This window comes from Petromyzon marinus, chromosome 26, assembly GCF_048934315.1.
Source record: "Petromyzon marinus isolate PM22_M1 ecotype Great Lakes invasive population chromosome 26, UKy_Petmar_22M1.pri1.0, whole genome shotgun sequence".
NCBI lineage: Eukaryota > Metazoa > Chordata > Hyperoartia > Petromyzontiformes > Petromyzontidae > Petromyzon > Petromyzon marinus.
In genome coordinates this window covers 943,424-963,006 of record NC_133692.1, presented here as the reverse complement: position 1 = coordinate 963,006, position 19,583 = coordinate 943,424, and the positions used below count along the sequence as shown (strand labels likewise).

The 19,583-nt window shown below is 48.9% G+C and overlaps 1 protein-coding gene across 3 annotated transcripts in view; it reads right to left on the bottom strand.

Annotated features, from left to right (window-relative positions):
* MPRIP (myosin phosphatase Rho interacting protein) overlaps window positions 1-18,459 on the bottom strand; it is a 56,075-nt gene extending 37,616 nt beyond the window's left edge. For 2 of the 3 annotated variants that reach the window (XM_076069837.1, XM_076069836.1), the window contains exons 1-4: window positions 14,169-15,494; window positions 5,462-5,539; window positions 4,266-4,331; window positions 2,066-2,217 (exon numbers count right to left, since the gene is read on the bottom strand). In XM_076069837.1, coding sequence (XP_075925952.1) covers window positions 2,066-2,217; window positions 4,266-4,331; window positions 5,462-5,539; window positions 14,169-14,294 — 422 coding nt within the window. In that variant the 5' untranslated portion in view covers window positions 14,295-15,494. Of the gene's footprint in view, window positions 1-2,065; window positions 2,218-4,265; window positions 4,332-5,461; window positions 5,540-14,168 lie in introns of all 3 variants that reach the window. The other variant, XM_076069838.1, reaches the window with a different exon arrangement.
* Window positions 18,460-19,583: the final 1,124 nt, after the last annotated feature.

The window sequence follows — 19,583 nt, the reverse complement described above, 5'->3', positions numbered from 1 at the left end:
ACCTCTCACACCACGGTTAATGGTATGGTTTTACAACATGGAGTATAATAGCGCCTCGCAGCTGTCTCTCTCCCCCTCCTCTGTTCCGACCATGGATGAACTCGTCCGTCTGAATGGGGCCCGTAGCTATCCGTGGTGCTAAAGTTGAGGGTAAGAATCCACCCATTTTTTCGCCATATAGCATTGTGATATATAACGACTTATTGTTGGTATTTTAGCTGATTAGAGAATATAGAGTTTATTGATAACAAAGGTAATTTATATTTTAGTTTTTTATTGGTTCACTATATAGTACTGTGAATAGCTCAGATGTGTAGGCCTTGACTTCAACATAGTCATTTCTGTGACCAGTCACTAGCTAATCACTCAGTTATTTCAATGCTAAATTCGCCTAGTTATTTCAATGCTAAATTCTCCTGTTTGATTTGTACTAAGTGCCTCGGTGAATGTGTATGCTCTGACTTTAACGTAGCTATTTCTGTGAGCAGTTACAAGCTAATCACTCAGCTATTTCAATACTAAATTCTATGCTAATTCCATTGTCAAGGGGTGCCTCTGCGGATGTGTATGCTTTAACTTAGCTATTTCAATACTAAATTCTATGCTAATTCCATTGTCAAGGGGTGCCTCTGCGGATGTGTATGCTTTAACTTAGCTATTTCAATGCTAAATTCTATGCTAATTCCTTTATCAAGGGGTGCCTCTGCGGATGTGTATGCTTTAACTTTTAACATAGCTATTTCTGTGACCAGTCACAAGCTAATCATTCAGCCATTTTAAATGCTAAATTATATGCTAATTCCTTTGTCAAGGCGCTTTGTTCCTCTCACACAGCTTAAAGGCCGCGATCTGAACGTGGCTCTTTCACTCCAGCGCTGTCCTACCAGACAGTCTCGTCCCTTCACCTGATGAAGGCCGCTTGTGTTGTGGCCGAAACGTCGTGAGAATATTATTGTGTTATTTTATCAATTTATTATTTTATTCTCATTCTACGTGACTTTACCGAAAGAACCAAAGAAGATGAATCATTGCAGTCACGAAAGCTTTAAATCGAAATTCAACTTAATGAAGTTAATAAAAAATGAAAACAACTGAACTAAGTTAATTAAATTGTTTTCATTTTATTTTATTGGCCTACGCCAGAAAAAAAGAAATAAAATGAAAATGAAAACAACTCAATTAAGTTGTTATAATTTTTATTTGATTTATTTATTTTCCTACGTGACTTCACCGAATAAAACCAAAGAGCATGGATTCTTGCAGTCACGAAGACTTCAAATCTAGAACAAAGATCATCATAATATTTAGAATGTTTTCATCGTCTTGATGCTGCCAAAAAGGTCCGATAGCTATAACTGCTCAACCAGAGCTATGAATACTTAAATATTTGCATTGCCTTTGTATTGTTCGATTTTTGGCACTGTTCTTTGGTCTAACACTGGTGGTTGATCTTCTTTGGTTCTTTCGGTAAAGTCACGTAGAATGAGAATAAAATAATAAATTGATAAAATAAAATAACACAATAATATTCTCACGACGTTTCGGCCACAACACAAGCGGCCTTCATCAGGTTGAGACAAGGCCATAAAGGAGGATGCTGTCAGTTTCAAACACAATGGGTACATTGTTACCAGGGCATGTTTGTTGGCATGTGTTGCCACGCGTACGTGTGTCTAATTGAGATTTGATGATGCCTTTGTCTCTGAAACTTATTGGCCTACACCAGAGAAGCCTCCCGTATGGCCTCGTCTCACCACCAGTGTGAGACCAGAGAACAACGCCAGCAGGCGAACAGTACAAGGGCAATGCACATATCAAAGTATCAATGCCTCGGGCCGAGCAGTGATATCAATGGGACCCTTTTTGCCGGTATCAAACTGATGAAAAATTTACAGGCTAAACCCTTTCCTTTAAAAGGTGTCTATTTGGTGTTTGAATATCTTAACACCTCCTGTATTCTTGCCAGAAAGGGTAAATCCTATCCTTATTTAATTCATGATCATATTAATAACAACAACAACAACAGGAGGCAGTGAAATGGTTGCTGCTGCAGCTGGAGACCGACCCGCCAATGTCCTCCCTGGTTTCTCCGCGGACGAAGAAGTGTCGCTGCGGCGTGGAGATGCACAGCGAGTTCCTCTGGCCTGTGTGGCTCTCAGCCTCCACCACCTCCACCACGTCCGACATGCGCACGATGCCTTGCGGCAAAGTGCTCGGCTGCACTCGACGACAACGACATCAATGACAAGAACATCTCGACAACATCCACAACGTCAACATCGACAACATCAACAACATCACCAACAACATCAACATTAACAACGACATCAACAACATCATTAACAATATCTACATCAACAATAACAATATTAACATCAACAACATCAACATTAATAATAATTAAAATGTTTAATGTGCATTCCACCCTAGGATCCCAATGCACAATGCATGGAAAGCAGGAAACAAAACGAGAACCAGGGCCACCCGACCAAACTGCAGAGGGAAGCCCACTTCAAAGAGATGGGCTTCAAAGCAGACTTCAATATACAGTGAGGGAAAAAAGTATTTGATCCCCTGCTGATTTTGTACGTTTGCCCACTGACAAAGAAATTATCAGTCTATAATTTTAATGGTAGGTTTATTTGAACAGTGAGAGACAGAATAGTAACAAAAAAATCCAGAAAAACGCATGTCAAAAATGTTATAAATTTATTTGCATTTTAATGAGGGAAATAAGTATTTGACCCCCGCTCAATCAGAAAGATTTCTGGCTCCCAGGTGTCTTTTATACAGGTAACGAGCTGAGATTAGGAACACACTCTTAAAGGGAGTGCTCCTAATCTCAGATTGTTACCTGTATAAAAGACACCTGTCCACAGAAGCAATGAATCAATCAGATTCCAAACTCTCCACCATGGCCAAGACCAAAGAGCTCTCCAAGGATGTCAGGGACAAGATTGTAGACCTACACAAGGCTGGAATGGGCTACAAGGCTGGAATGGGCTACAAGGCTGGAATGGGCTACAATCATTGCCAAGCAGCTTGGTGAGAAGGTGACAACAGTTGGTGCGATTATTCGCAAATGGAAGAAACACAAAAGAACTGTCAATCTCCCTCGGCCTGGGGCTCCATGCAAGATCTCACCTCGTGGAGTTGCAATGATCATGAGAACGGTAAGGAATCAGCCCAGAACTACACGGGAGGATCTTGTCAATGATCTCAAGGCAGCTGGGACCATAGTCACCAAGAAAACAATTGGTAACACTACGCCGTGAAAAACTGAAATCCTGCAGCGCCCGCAAGGTCCCCCTGCTCAAGAAAGCACATATATATGCCCGCCTGAAGTTTGCCAATGAACATCTGAATGGTTCAGAGGACAACTGGGTGAAAGTGTTGTGGTCAGATGAGCCCAAAATAGAGCTCTTTGGCATCAACTCAACTCGCCGTGTTTGGAGGAGGAGGAATGCTGCCTATGACCCCAAGAACACCATCCCCACCGTCAAACATGGAGGTGGAAACATTATGCTTTGGGGGTGTTTTTCTGCTAAGGGGACAGGACAACTTCACCGCATCAAAGGGACGATGGACGGGGCCATGTACCGTCAAATCTTTGGTGAGAGCCTCCTTCCCTCAGCCAGAGCATTGAAAATGGGTCGTGGATGGGTATTCCAGCATGACAATGACCCAAAACACACGGCCAAGGTAACAAAGGAGTGGCTCAAGAAGAAGCACATTAAGGTTCTGGGGTGGCCTAGCCAGTCTCCAGACCTTAATCCCATAGAAAATCTGTGGAGGGAGCTGAAGGTTCCAGTTGCCAAACGTCAGCCTCGAAACCTTAATGACTTGGAGAAGATCTGCAAAGAGGAATGGGACAAAATCCCTCTTGAGATGTGTGCAAACCTGGTGGCCATCTACAAGAAACGTCTGACCTCTGTGATTGCCAACAAGGGTGTTGCCACCAAGTACTAAGTCATGTTTTGCAGAGGAGTCAAATACTTATTTCCCTAATTAAAATGCAAAACAATTTATAACATTTTTGACATGCGTTTTTCAGGATTTTTGTTGTTGTTATTCTGTCTCTCACTGTTCAAATAAACCTACCATTAAAATTATAGACTGATCATTTCTTTGTCAGTGGGCAAACGTTCAAAATCAGCAGGGGATCAAATACTTGTTTTCCCTCACTGTACGTGGTACACAACCCCAGGGCGGGAGCGCTGCGGGCAGCCGGGCCACACGACGGAGGCTGCCGCGGAGGGCCTCACCACGGCGTCCAGGGCGTAGCGCAGCTCCCCGTGCTCGTACAGCAGGAAGAAGCGCCTCTGCCATTTCTGTGAGGACGAGAGAGCAAGGCACGGGACAGACGAGTTACATCTCCTCCTCCTGCAGCCACTCCCCACCTCATCTCGCCTCTCTCATCTCCCTCCGTGAATCCTCCTCTCGTCCTCTTCGTTCCCAATCTTCTCTCTGTCCCTCCTCCTCCTCCTCCCTGTGCCCAGTCCCCGTGTTCGGTCCTTCTCCCTCCTTGCAGCCCTCCACTGGAATCAACTTCCCCTGCACATTGAGCAGCACTGCTACCCGTAGACTCAGCACTGCCCATAGACTCAGCACTGCTACCCATAGACTCAGCACTGCCCATAGACTCAGCACTGCCCATAGACTCAACACTGCACCATAGACTCAGCACTGCCCATAGACTCAGCACTGCCCATAGACTCAGCAGTGCCCATAGACTCAGTACTGCTACCCATAGACTCAGCACTGCTACCCATAGACTCAACACTGCACCATAGACTCAGCACTGCACCATATACTCAGCACTGCTACCCATAGACTCAGCACTGTTACCCATAGACTCAACACTGCACCATAGACTCAGCACTGTACCATAGACTCAGCACTGCCCATAGACTCAGCACTGCCCATAGACTCAGCACTGCCCATAGACTCAGTACTGCTACCCATAGACTCAACACTGCACCATAGACTCAGCACTGCACCATAGACTCAGCACTGCTACCCATAGATTCAGCACTGCACCGTAGACTCAGCACTGCTACCCATAGACTCAGCACTGCACCATAGTCTCAGCACTGCCCATAGACTCAGAACTGGCCATAGACTCAGCACTGCTACCCATATACTCAACACTGCACCATAGTCTCAGTATTACACCATAGACTCAGCAGTGCACCATAGACTCAGCACTGCACCATAGACTCAGCACTGCTACCCATAGACTCAGCAGTGCACCATAGACTCAGCACTGCTACCCACAGACTCAGCACTGCCCACAGACTCAGTACTGCTACCCATAGACTCAACACTGCACCATAGACTCAGCACTGCACCATAGACTCAGAACTGCCCATGAGCTAAGGCGTTCACTCTATATATAAAAAATAATAAATAAGATGCGACGAATGAATGTTATGGGCAGGAGACCTGTCGCTTAACTTACCCTCGATCTCTGCAGAGAGTTCCCGAAGTCGGTCCCCTCTGGGGCGAGGCACAGCCACCCGCCGTAGAGCGGCTTGGCCTGCACACGACGAGAGGGACGAGAGCACGAGGTCGTACGGGCGACAGGAAGCGGTGACACTCGCGCCTCGCAAGCAGAGCCGCATGAGTTGGACACTAGACTCGGACGCCTATCTCTGTGTGGAGTTTGTACGTTCTCTCACCCCCCCCCCCCCCCCCTTCTGCAGAGAGAGTGTAGTTTGTATGATCTCCCCCTTTACTACGGAGTGAGTGTAGTTTGTATGATCGCCCCCTGTTCTACGGAGTGAGTGTAGTTTGTATGATCTCCCCCTGTTCTACGGAGTGAGTGGAGTTTGTATGATCTCCCCCTGTTCTACGGAGTGAGTGAGTGGCGTTTGTATGATCTCCCCCTATACTGCGGAGTGAGTGAGTGTAGTTTGTATGATCTCCCCCTGCTCTACGGAGTGAGTGAGTGAGTGGAGTTTGTATGATCTCCCCCTGTACTACGGAGTGAGTGAGTGTAGTTTGTATGATCTCCCCCTGTACTACAGAGTGAGTGTAGTTTGTATGATCTCCCCCTGTTCTACGGAGTGAGTGGAGTTTGTATGATCTCCCCCTGTACTACGGAGTGAGTGAGTGTAGTTTGTATGATCTCCCCCTGTACTACAGAGTGAGTGTAGTTTGTATGATCTCCCCCTGTACTACAGAGTGAGTGTAGTTTGTATGATCTCCCCCTGTTCTACGGAGTGAGTGGAGTTTGTATGAGCTCCCCCTGTACTGCGGAGTGAGTGAGTGTAGTTTGTGTGATCTCCCCCTGTTCTACGGAGTGAGTGGAGTTTGTATGAGCTCCCCCTGTACTGTGGAGTGAGTGGAGTTGGTGTGATCTCCCCCTGTTCTACGGAGTGAGTGTAGTTTGTATGATCTCCCCCTGTTCTACGAAGTGAGTGTAGTTTGTATGAGCTCCCCCTGTACTGCGGAGTGAGTGAGTGTAGTTTGTGTGATCTCCCCCTGTTCTACGGAGTGAGTGTAGTTTGTATGAGCTCCCCCTGTACTGCGGAGTGAGTGAGTGTAGTTTGTGTGATCTCCCCCTGTACTGCGGAGTGAGTGAGTGTAGTTTGTATGAGCTCCCCCTGTACTGCGGAGTGAGTGAGTGTAGTTTGTGTGATCTCCCCCTGTACTACAGAGTGAGTGTAGTTTGTATGATCTCCCCCTGTACTACGGAGTGAGTGTAGTTTGTGTGATCTCCCCTTGTTCTACGGAGTGAGTGTAGTTTGTATGAGCTCCCCCTGTACTGCGGAGTGAGAGTGTAGTTTGTGTGATCTCCCCTTGTTCTACGGAGTGAGTGTAGTTTGTGTGATCTCCCCCTGTACTACAGAGTGAGTGTAGTTTGTGTGAGCTCCCCCTGTACTGCGGAGTGAGTGAGTGTAGTTTGTGTGATCTCCCCCTGTTCTACGGAGTGAGTGTAGTTTGTGTGATCTCCCCCTGTACTGCGGAGTGAGTGAGTGTAGTTTGTATGAGCTCCCCCTGTACTGCGGAGTGAGTGAGTGTAGTTTGTGTGATCTCCCCCTGTACTACAGAGTGAGTGTAGTTTGTGTGATCTCCCCCTGCTCTACGGAGTGAGTGAGTGTAGTTTGTATGATCTCCCCCTGCTCTACGGAGTGAGTGAGTGTAGTTTGTATGAGCTCCCCCTGTACTGCGGAGTGAGTGAGTGTAGTTTGTGTGATCTCCCCCTGCTCTACGGAGTGAGTGAGTGTAGTTTGTATGATCCCCCCCTGCTCTACGGAGTGAGTGTAGTTTGTATGAGCTCCCCCTGTACTGCGGAGTGAGTGTAGTTTGTGTGATCTCCCCTTGTTCTGCGGAGTGAGTGAGTGTAGTTTGTGTGATCTCCCTTTGTTCTGCACGGGCTTCTCCGGGTCCTTTCGTTTCTACTCAGAGCGAAAACCCGCACAGATGTAACTTGTATTGGCTAAACATCGCAATGCTGAAATATTGTCCGCACATTTCTCAATCTGGATAACACAGCAGCAGCAGCAACATCGTCTCCTACTGCGAGAACTCGGCAGGGCTCTCTTAAAAAAGAGTTTTGAGACTTAGTGAAGCTATCACTGGGTAATTAAGTTGCATTATAATGATTACACAATAGTCATGATGAACCCCGCTACAGAGTGAACTGGTACCAGGGAGTCTATTGATACCAGGGTCAAACAGGTACACACAGGAACATAACAAATTAGAGACATTATTAAAAGCACTCAAAATGTAAAAAATAAACACATTACAAAGTACAACAGAACACGAGATTAAATTAAGGTTGAGACGAACATTTAACGAGGGGAATTAAGTTGAAAGTACAATTAACACGTGGAACAACAGAGCCAACGCAGAGAGATTGAGAAGGGGTCGTGGTGACGGGCATCACGTGGCCTTCGACGTCGACAGCAGGACTCGGTAACCTGCGTGTCGCTCTGTGAGCAGACTGGTCCGCCACGTGAGTGAGTTCGTGAGTTCATTGAGGACCACCACCGTCTGGCTCGTACTCACCACATCGCACCGTGCACGGCCTTTTGACATTTTGAGTTGCGGGGTTTTTTTCCACTCCGTTTGTTTAACCTAATTTGACCAACAACGGAATAAAATCTAAGTGGCTCTTATATTGTCAATGTAGTTAGCGTATCCCCCCTCTCTGTTCTAGAACACACGAGGCGCGGAACGACGCACAGACAGCGGCCCTCCAGACCGAGATGAGAGTCACCACCAGCTCTCGGTGGACAACAACACAATGTCCACCAGTGTGTGTGTGATGGAGACTCATGAAGGACGCTGCTACTGGGCAGTTGGAGGCAGTCGCCCTCCAACAACAACAACAACGGAGGGCAGACGAGGGTTCGCTCACAACAACAAGCCGAGCGACGGGCGGATAAAATGGGAGCAAGTTGGCACGGTAGGGGGGCACAGCTGGTGTATCTGCCAGTCGTCTCAGTCAGTCAACCCATGTGGGTTCGTCAGCATAATAAAGACACGTGGGTCTGTCCCGTGACCTCCTGCCAACGAGCCTTCGACACTTTACGTGGCCTCAAAGTGCACGTGGCCTGCCACCGGGGCCGTGGTGACGTAGCCGTCACTTAGTGGCGAATAGCGGCTGTTGGTATTGGAGCGTTGTACACAGAACGAGGTACGATACCTTGCCAATCTCGTCAAGAAGCCTCAACCATCAATACCTTTCCAATCTCGTCAAGAAGCCTCAACCATCAATACCTTGCCAATCTCGTCAAGAAGCCTCAACCATCAATACCTTGCCAATCTCGTCAAGAAGCCTCAACCATCAATACTTTGCAAATCTCTTCAAGAAGCCTCAACCATCAATACCTTGCCAATCTCGTCAAGAAGCCTCAACCATCAATACCTTGCCAATCTCGTCAAGAAGCCTCAACCATCAATACCTTGCCAATCTCGTCAAGAAGCGTCAACCATCAATACCTTGCCAATCTCGTCAAGAAGCCTCAACCATCAATACCTTGCCAATCTCGTCAAGAAGCCTCAACCATCATCACGCAAACTCCGCTCACCCTCGCAGCAGCAGCAGCGGCGGCAGCAGCGGCGGCTTTTGGCTGGCCATCAAAAACAGACGGTCACTGCATCGCGCGCTTCTGTGGCCGTCTGGAACGCTCTTCCTTCTGATATTAGGAAGCCACTGGTAGCTATGCACCTTTGCATCATCGAGATTGAAAACTAATTTATTTAGAACTGCGTTTTGTGTTTTAGTCAGTTCTCCTCCCCCCTGCACCTCCGAATAGCACGGTTGGCTACGTACGGTGCGAAAGAAGTTCAACACGCGTTGAACTTCCAATGTCCCATCTTAGGCTCCACCATCCGTGGAACAGAGTCGGCGTCAGAGTCACGGGCACCACGGAGGAGAAGGGGGCTTCATCATCATCGTCGTCGTCGTCATCTCAGCGACGATTCACGGGTGGCCGGTGAAGTTGGCACAACAGACAACAATCCACGGGTTTGTCATCTCTTTCATTCAGATATGTATAGAGCTGTGAAGCAGTAGCTTTTAACTGGCAGCACAGTACTCAGAAGTGCTAATACAGTCGCCTTTCACTTGTGCATCCAACTTTCACCTAAGACCCACGAATTCGCTCCCCTCCCGTGGACACACCACCCATGCCGCTCACGACATCGACATCACTCCGCACAGAGGTGAAGACTTTGTGTACGACGGATATGCTGTGTATCGCGTCCCCCTTTGCACACCACGGCGCCCACAAACGAGAGCGGATCACCCTCACCTGCAACATGAGACCGTTTTTGCCAGAATCAAAGTTTGAAAAAATAAGAAAAGCTTTTACCCTTTCTGGCAATACAATAGGAGTTGTGAGAAGAGGGTTTCCCCTTTTTTCTGGCAACAAAACAGCTGTGTTGAGATGTTAAAACACCAAACTGAAACCTTTTACAAGGAATCATGTCATGCGTTAACCACAATACTTGTAGTCAGAATGCAATAAAAAAACACTCTGGTAATATATGTGGCATTGTCTTTGAGACTGGTTGGTCCACACCAGAGACAGCTTTCTTTGGAGCCTAGTCTGGCCACACACCGTTTTGAGACGAAGCTCAAAGCTAGCGAGTGAGTAAGTGAGCGAGCGAGTGAGTAAGTGAGCGAGTGAGTGAGTGAGCGAGTGAGTGAGTGAGCGAGCGAGTGAGCGAGCGAGTAAGTGAGTAAGTGAGTGAGTGAGCGAGTGAGTGAGCGAGTAAGTAAGTGAGCGAGTGAGTGAGCGAGTGAGTGAGCGAGTAAGTGAGTAAGTGAGTGAGTGAGCGAGTGAGCGAGTGAGTGAGTGAGCGAGTGAGTGAGTGAGCGAGTGAGTGAGTAAGTAAGCGAGTGAGTAAGTGAATGAGCGAGTGAGTGAGTGAGTAAGTGAGTGAGCGAGTAAGTGAGTGAGCGAGTAAGTGAGTGAGTGAGCGAGTGAGTGAGTGAGCGAGTGAGTGAGTGAGCGAGTAAGTGAGTGAGTGAGCGAGTGAGTGAGTGAGCGAGTGAGTGAGCGAGTAAGTAAGTGAGTAAGTAAGTGAGTGAGCGAGTGAGTGAACGAGTGAGTGAGCGAGTGAGCGAGTGAGTGAGCGAGCGAGTGAGTGATTAAGTGAGTGAGTAAGTGAGTGAGTAAGTGAGTGAGCGAGTAAGTAAGTGAGTGAGTAAGTAAGTGAGTAAGTAAGTGAGTAAGTAATTGAGTAAGTAAGTGAGTAAGTGAGTGAGTAAGTGAGTAAGTAAGTGAGTAAGTGAGTGAGCGAGTGAGTGAGCGAGAGAGGAGCGGTGTTGTCACCCCGCGCCCCCCGTGTTTGCCGAGTCCACACAGCAAGTCCCGAGCCCTCCACTCGTTACCGCTCTTCATTACTAGAGGAGTGGCGACATCCCAGTCAAGCGGCGCCGTTCGTTCTCAACGCACGGTGAGCGGTGGCGAGGAGATGTTAACTCCCTCGCGAGGTATACAGGAGGTCGCGGGTTCGATCCCGACCCTTGACGTAGGGCTGAACGATTAATCGAATTCAAATCGAGATCGCAATTTGAAACAATGTGATTAGCAAATCGCAAAGGATGCGATTTTTGCGATTTGAAAAGTCCGATTACTTTCTTAGTGGAATTTACATTTTTATTATTATAACTTTAATTGTTAAACTTAATTGTTATATGTTTGATTGTTCTATTTCAATTAAAAAATAAATACATGTTGGAAGCAATTTATATATTTTACGTTCTCATCCTTGCATTAGAATATATAGAGCAGTTCATATTTTGATGGTATCACGTGGTAATGTTTCATCACGTGTTTAAAATCTATTACACAGTGAATATTGAACTGAGGTTTGACTTAAAACATTTGATCGCAAATCGCAATATCTGTCAGAAACATCGCAATGAGATATTGTCCCCAAATCGTTCAGCCCTAGCCTGACGCCTGCCGTATGTTTGGAGTTTACAAACCTCTCTCTGTCATCATCACAGTGGCTACCTCGCCTGGTATACAGGAGGTCGTGGGTTTACATATCTCTCTCTCTCTCATCATCACAGTAGCTACCTCGCCTGGTATACAGGAGGTCGTGGGTTTACATATCTCTCTCTCATCATCACAGTGGCTACCTCGCCTGGTATACAGGAGGTCGTGGGTTTACATATCTCTCTCATCATCACAGTAGCTACCTCGCCTGGTATACAGGAGGTCGTGGGTTTACATCTCTCTCTCTCTCGCCAGGTATACAGGAGGTCGTGGGTTTACATATCTCTCTCTCTCATCACAGTGGTTATCTCGCCTGGTTTACAGGAGGTCGTGGGTTTACATATCTCTCTCTCTCATCATCACAGTGGCTAGAAGATGTTCACGACCTCGCCAGGGATACAGGAGGTCGTGGGTTTACATGTCTCTCTCTCGCTCTCTCTCATCACAGTGGCTAGAAGATGTTCACGACCTCGCCTGGTATACAGGAGGTCGTGAGTTTACATATCTCTCTCTCTCTCTCATCATCACAGTGGCTAGAAGATGTTCACGACCTCGCCAGGTATACAGGAGGTCGTGGGTTTACATGTCTCTCTCTCTCTCTCATCATTACAGTGGCTACCTCGCCTGGTACACAAGAGGTCGTGAATTTACATGTCTCTCTCTCATCATCACAGTGGCTAGAAGATGTTCACGACCTCGCCTGGTATACAGGAGGTCGTGGGTTTACATGTCTCTCTCTCTCTCATCATCACAGTGGATAGAAGATGTTCACGACCTCGCCTGTTCTACAGGAGGTCGTGGGTTCGATCCTGACTCTTGACGATGCCTGCTGCTGTATATTTGGAGTCTGCGTGTCTCTATCCGAGTCCTCCGGTTTTCCCCTCCACCTTTAGAATCAGCATCACGCGTTTAAAGTGTTTCACCAAAGATATAAATGCCCAAACGACGAGGATGATCGTGATGATGTCAGCCATTCGTGATAGCCAGGTCGCTTCTTGCAAGAAGAAGAAACACAACAACAAGAAGAAACACAACAACAAGAAGAAACACAACAAGAAGAAGAAACACAACAAGAAGAAGAAACACAACAAGAAGAAACACAACAACAACAAGAAACACAACAAGAAGAAGAAACACAGGAAGAAGAAACACAAGAAGAAGAAATACAACAAGAAGAAGAAACACAAGAAGAAACACAACAACAAGAAGAAACACAACAAGAAGAAACACAACAAGAAGAAGAAACACAAGAAGAAGAAACAACAAGAAGAAGAAACACAACAACAAGAAGAAACACAACAACAAGAAACACAACAAGAAACACAAGAAGAAGAATAAACACAACAACAAGAATAAACACAACAACAAGAAGAAACACAACAACAAGAAGAAACACAACAACAAGAAACACAACAACAAGAAACACAACAACAAGAAGAAACACAACAACAAGAAGAAACACAACAAGAAGAAACACAACAAGAAGAAGAAACACAACAAGAAGAAGAAACACAACAAGAAGAAACACAACAAGAAGAAACACAACAAGAAGAAGAAACACAACAAGAAGAAGAAACACAACAAGAAGAAACACAACAACAAGAAACACAACAAGAAGAAACACAGGAAGAAGAAACACAAGAAGAAGAAATACAACAAGAAGAAGAAACACAAGAAGAAGAAACACAAGGAGAAGAAGAAACACAACAAGAAGAAACACAACAAGAAGAAACACAACAAGAAGAAACACAACAACAAGAAGAAACACAACAAGAAGAAGAAACACAAGAAGAAGAAACAACAAGAAGAAGAAACACAACAACAAGAAGAAACACAACAACAAGAAACACAACAACAACAAGAAACACAAGACGAAGAAGAAACACAACAACAAGAAGAAACACAACAACAACAAGAAACACAACAAGAAGAAACACAACAACAAGAAGAAACACAACAAGAAGAAACACAACAACAAGAAGAAACACAACAAGAATAAACACAACAAGAAGAAGAAACACAACAAGAAGAAACACAACAACAAGAAACACAACAACAACAAGAAACACAAGAAGAAGAAGAAACACAACAACAAGAAACACAACAACAAGAAGAAACACAAGAAGAAGAAGAAACACAACAACAAGAAACACAACAACAAGAAACACAAGAAGAAGAAGAAACACAACAACAAGAAACACAACAACAAGAAGAAACACAACAACAAGAAGAAACACAACAAGAAGAAACACAACAACAACAAGAAGAAACACAACAACAAGAAACACAACAACAAGAAACACAACAACAAGAAGAAACACAAGAAGAAGAAACACAACAACAAGAAACACAACAACAAGAAGAAACACAACAAGAAGAAGAAACACAACAACAAGACACACACCAACAAGAAGAAACACAAGAAGAAGAAACACAACAAGAAGAAACACAACAACAAGAAGAAACACAACAACAAGAAGAGATGTTCTAGAGCAGTTCGGTAGGGCCTGAGCCTGGCAAGAGTCGACGCCACTGACGCCGCTGTCTCTCCCCACAGGTGACACCACCACTCACCTGTGCCAGCTCCCCACAGGTGACCACCACCACCACTCACCTGTGCCAGCTCCCCACAGGTGACCACCACCACCACCACCACTCACCTGTGCCAGCTCCCCACAGGTGACCACCACCACCACTCACCTGAGTCAGCTCTTCGTCCAGGGCCGGGTGCGAGTCGCGGGCCCGGAAGCAGTCTTGGCACTTGCTCTTGTTGAAGATGTTCGCTCGGAACTTGAGGCACGAGGCGAGGTCCTTGCCCGCGAGCATGGCGGCAGCAAACAGCGAGAGAAGTGCTCCAGCGGGACAGGGAGATGGTGGTGGTGATGGTGGTGGTGAGGTGGTGGGTGAAGAGATGGTGGTGAGGTGGTGGTGGTGATGGTGGTGGTGAGGTGGTGGTGGTGAGGTGGTGGTGGTGAGGTGGTGGTGGTGAGGTGGTGGTGGTGAGGTGGTGATGGTGGTGGTGGGTGAAGAGGTGGTAGTGGTGATGGTGGTGGTGAGGTGTGATGGTGGTGGTGAGGTGGTGGTGGTGAGGTGGTGGTGGTGATGGTGGTGGTGAGGTGGTGGTGGTGAGGTGGTGGTGGTGATGGTGGTGGTGAGGTGGTGGTGGTGAGGTGGTGGTGGTGAGGTGGTGCTGGTGGTGGTGATGGTGGTGGTGAGGTGATGGTGGTGATGGTGGTGGTGAGGTGGTGGTGGTGAGGTGGTGGTGATGGTGGTGGTGGGTGAAGAGGTGGTAGTGGTGATGGTGGTGGTGAGGTGGTGGTGGTGAGGTGGTGGTGATGGTGGTGGTGAGATGGTAGTAGTGATGGTGAGGTGGTGGTGGTGGTGATGGTGGTGGTGAGGTGGTGGTGGTGAGGTGGTGGTGGTGATGGTGGTGGTGAGGTGGTGGTGGTGAGGTGGTGGTGATGGTGGTGGTGAGATGGTAGTGGTGATGGTGGTGGTGAGGTGGTGGTGATGGTGGTGGTGAGGTGGTGGTGAGGTGGTGGTGATGGTGGTGGTGAGGTGGTGGTGGTGAGGTGGTGGTGGTGAGGTGGTGGTGAGGTGGTGGTGGTGATGGTGGTGGTGAGGTGGTGGTGGTGAGGTGGTGGTGGTGAGGTGGTGGTGATGGTGGTGGTGGTGGTGATGGTGGTGGTGAGGTGGTGGTGGTGGTGAGGTGGTGGTGGCGAGGTGGTGGTGATGGTGGTGGTGGGTGAAGAGGTGGTAGTGGTGATGGTGGTGGTGAGATGGTAGTGGTGATGGTGGTGGTGAGGTGGTGGTGGTGAGGTGGTGGTGGTGAGGTGGTGGTGATGGTGAGGTGGTGGTGAGGTGGTGGTGATGGTGGTGGTGAGATGGTAGTGGTGATGGTGGTGGTGAGGTGGTGGTGGTGGTGAGGTGGTGGTGGTGAGGTGGTGGTGATGGAGGTGGTGGTGATGGTGGCACGCACTCCGCGTTTGTGTTTTGCCGCTGCAACGAACGAGTTCGAGACGCGCGCTACGGTCCCCCTGCACTCCCCTTCACCCGTCTGCCCGTCTCTCAATCGTCACAACGTTGACATAGTGCTGCTTGTCACTGGCCGCTTGCACGCTCCCGCCGTAGTCACGACCCCCGCCTCCAGCCCCTCATCCTGGCGTCCCCGCAGCGAGGAGCAGCAACAGTCACGAAGCAGGGACAGCAGTAGTCACGTAGCAGGGACAGTAGTCACGTAGCAGGGACAGCAGCAGCAGTCACGTAGCAGGGACAGCAGTCACGTAGCAGGGACAGCAGCAGCAGTCACGTAGCAGGGACAGCAGCAGTCACGTAGCAGGGACAGTAGTCACGTAGCAGGGACAGCAGCAGCAGTCACGTAGCAGGGACAGCAGCAGTCACGAAGCAGGGACAGCAGTAGTCACGTAGCAGGGACAGCAGCAGCAGTCACGTAGCAGGGACAGCAGTAGTCACGTAGCAGGGACAGCAGTCACGAAGCAGGGACAGCAGCAGTCACGTAGCAGGGACAGCAGCAGTAGTCACGTAGCAGGGACAGCAGCAGCAGTCACGTAGCAGGGACAGCAGCAGCAGTCACGTAGCAGCGACAGCAGCAGCAGTCACGTAGCAGGGACAGCAGCAGCAGTCACGTAGCAGGGACAGCAGTCACGTAGCAGGGACAGCAGTCACGTAGCAGGGACAGCAGTCACGTAGCAGGGACAGCGACTTAACGCGCGCGTCACGCCACGTGCACTGCGGCAGCAGCATCACATCACATCCCTCTCTCTCTCTCTCTCCCAGAGCTTCTCGTCTCTCTCCGTCTCTCTCCGTCTGCCTCCCTCTGTGGCTGTGTCTTAAAGGCGAGGACGACACTTGGGTGCGAGCGAGCGAGTGTGAGAGTGTGAGAGTGTGTGAGTGAGAGTGAGTGTGTGTGTGCGTAAGAGCCCCGAATAGGAACGGCGGACTGCGGTAACAGGATCCGTGGCGCGCTCGCCGGCAGGCCGGTGGTTGCTGCTCGCCGCGTCACTGCAGTGCACACAGACACAGATCCCCCGTGTAGCCTTCACAGACTGTAGGGGCAAGTGCTGTTAGCGAGCACCTATGAAGGCCGGAACGGTACACGAGGGGGTGGCTGGCCAGCACCACGCCCGACCGCCTTTGTCTCCCTAGTGGCGATGTTTACTACACACCGCACCAGGTACTCATTTGAGGCTGAGTCAACCTAGGGGATGCCCGGGACCGGTTCAGATAATCGTCACTGGTGTTGGCCGTGAGCGGGAATCGAACCCGGGTCTCCAGGTTCATAGCGCAGCGTAGCGCTAACCGCTACACTATACACACACAGAGACACACAGATCCCCCGTATAGCCTCTAACAGACTGTAGGGGCAAGTGCTGTTAGCCAGCAGCGATGGAAGGCCGGCACGGCACACGAGGGGGGGTGGCCAGCAACATACCACACACCAGACAGACACACACAGACAGGCACACACAGACACACACAGACAGGCACACACACACACAGACACAGACACACACAGACAGGCACACACACAGACAGGTACACACCAGACAGACACAGACACACACAGACAGGCACAAACACACAGACACAGACACACACAGACAGGCACACACACACAGACAGGCACACACCAGACAGACACAGACACACACAGGCACACACGGAGAGACACACACACACGGAGAGACACACACACACAGACAGGCACACACGGATAGACACACACAGACGCCCCCAGCGGCAAGCAGTCAGCAGGCGGGCAGCAACACTCAGCACTCCGTCTCCCTCCTTCGCGATCGCAGTCCCTCTCCAGCCGAGTGGCGATGTCCAGACGCTGCCAGCGGAGTCTCTGCCACCACCCGGACGCAAGGAAGCCCCTGGGGCCGGCGGCAGCGATAATGGAGCGGTGGCGCAGCGGTTAGCGCGCCGCGCTACGAACCCGGCCACCCGAGTTCGATTCCCGCTCACGGCTATCGACACCAGTGACGATTTTCGAACCGGTCCTGGGCCGACCCCTAGGTCGACTCAGCCTCAAAACTGGTACCTGGTGGCGATGTTTACGATGTGTAAACATCGCCACTCGGGAGACAAAGGCAGCCGGGCGTGGTGCTGGAAAACCCACCACCTCGTGCGCCGTGCCGTGCGTTCAAAAGGTGCTGCTTGCGAACAGCACTTACCCCAAAAGTCTGTTGAGGCTATACGGGGGATCTTTGTCTTTGGTGTGGCCAATATCGGGGTCCCGTGGATCCCGAGCGCCCTCTGTAGCCCTGGCGAGCTGTCCGCGCTGCAGAGCAGCTGCTGCTTGCTGCTGCTCGTGGGAGGCAGAATCAGTAATTACACTACAGGAGGAATCCGATGAGCTATGAAGCTCTTTTTCACAAATGCCCAAGTAGGGGCACGGGGTCTGGACGTTACAACAACAAACAGTACAAAAAAACGATACTTGTGCAATTCTAGGAAAGGTAGCAATTCACTAAAAACATACACGTAGAGACTAACCTTTTGATTTTTTAAAACAGGTAAAGCCCATTGAGCTATGCATGGGCTACGTGGCCCAACTACCTGTCACAGGCACAGCAGCAGTGAGAGATGGAAGGGCTACACAAGCACACATGTCAAATCATCATCAACATCATCAACATAATTCCATAAAACAGTCCTCATTTGTGGGAATTCGAGAACACTACTGTGGTTACGATTGACCATTTCACGTCATAGTAATGTGGAATTTCCAACGTTGGCAGAGGACCACCAGATATGAATCTCCATCCTTTGCAGGACGGTTCTCATTACGCTCAGTGTGGGTACGCACAAAGACACAGATTCCCCCTTATCGGCTTTACAAACGCTGTTAGCGAGTGTCCACACCTATGAAGGCCGGCACGGCACAGTGGGTGACCAGGGGCCGCCAGTCGCCCGCGGGCCCTGCAATGAAGAACGATGACGTAAGGCGATGCACACATCTGGCTCTGTCCCGCGGGCTGCATGGGCCAAGAGAGGCAGAGAGAGAGAGAGGGGATCACCATCACCATCATCACATGGCCCAAGAGAGGCCAAGAGAGAGAGAGAGAGCATCACCATCATCACATGGCCCAAGAGAGGCCAAGAGAGAGAGAGGGCATCACCATCATCACATGGGCCAAGAGAGAGAGAGGGCATCACCATCATCACATGGGCCAAGAGAGGCCAAGAGAGAGAGAGGGCATCACCATCATCACATGGGCCGAGAGAGGCCAAGAGAGAGATAGAGGGCATCACCATCATCATCATCATCACATGGGCCAAGAGAGGCCAAGAGAGAGAGAGAGAGGGCATCACCATCATCACATGGGCCAAGAGAGGCCAAGAGAGAGAGAGAGAGGGCATCACCATCATCACATGGGCCGAGAGAGGCCAAGAGAGAGAGAGAGGGCATCACCATCACCATCATCACATGGGCCAAGAGAGAGAGATAGAGGGCATCACCATCATCACATGCCCCGGCATTCGGCCTCTGCACTGCGTTCTACCCGCCACTGAGTGGCAGTGCATCGCTGCGATCTCACGACCTGTCAATTCACACCCGTGGCCTTAAAAGAAACAATATTATTACATAAAACAGTTTAACACGTCGTACGCTTTCGCGTCCAATGTTATCCATAATAAAGTTTTTTTTGGGTTAGCTCGCGTGAATAGAAATGTGTCGTTAACCCCGCCACCACCCAACACATCAAATTAAGTAAGGTTTGTCACGTAACGTGCCAATGAGTTACTACAGTTACAGTAACGTTAACTTCATTCAATTTGGTTTAACACGTAGGCTATCGCGACCAATATCATCCGTAATACAGGTGTCTTTTTCGGTAAGATAGCGTACACATTTATATATTTACGCGATCTAACCCCAAAAAACCTGTATTATGGATTAATTTAATTTAAACAGTCTACGTGGAAATAATATCACGATAACCCTCATATCGTACGACAAATCGCGAGGTAATTCAGGAGGCAATGCACCTCTCCACAGCTGTTCTTCCACCTGTACAAAGCACATGTTTTGTTACACATCCCATCAGCGAAACGGCCTTCTCCTGGGCGTGCACAAAGCCAGCAGCA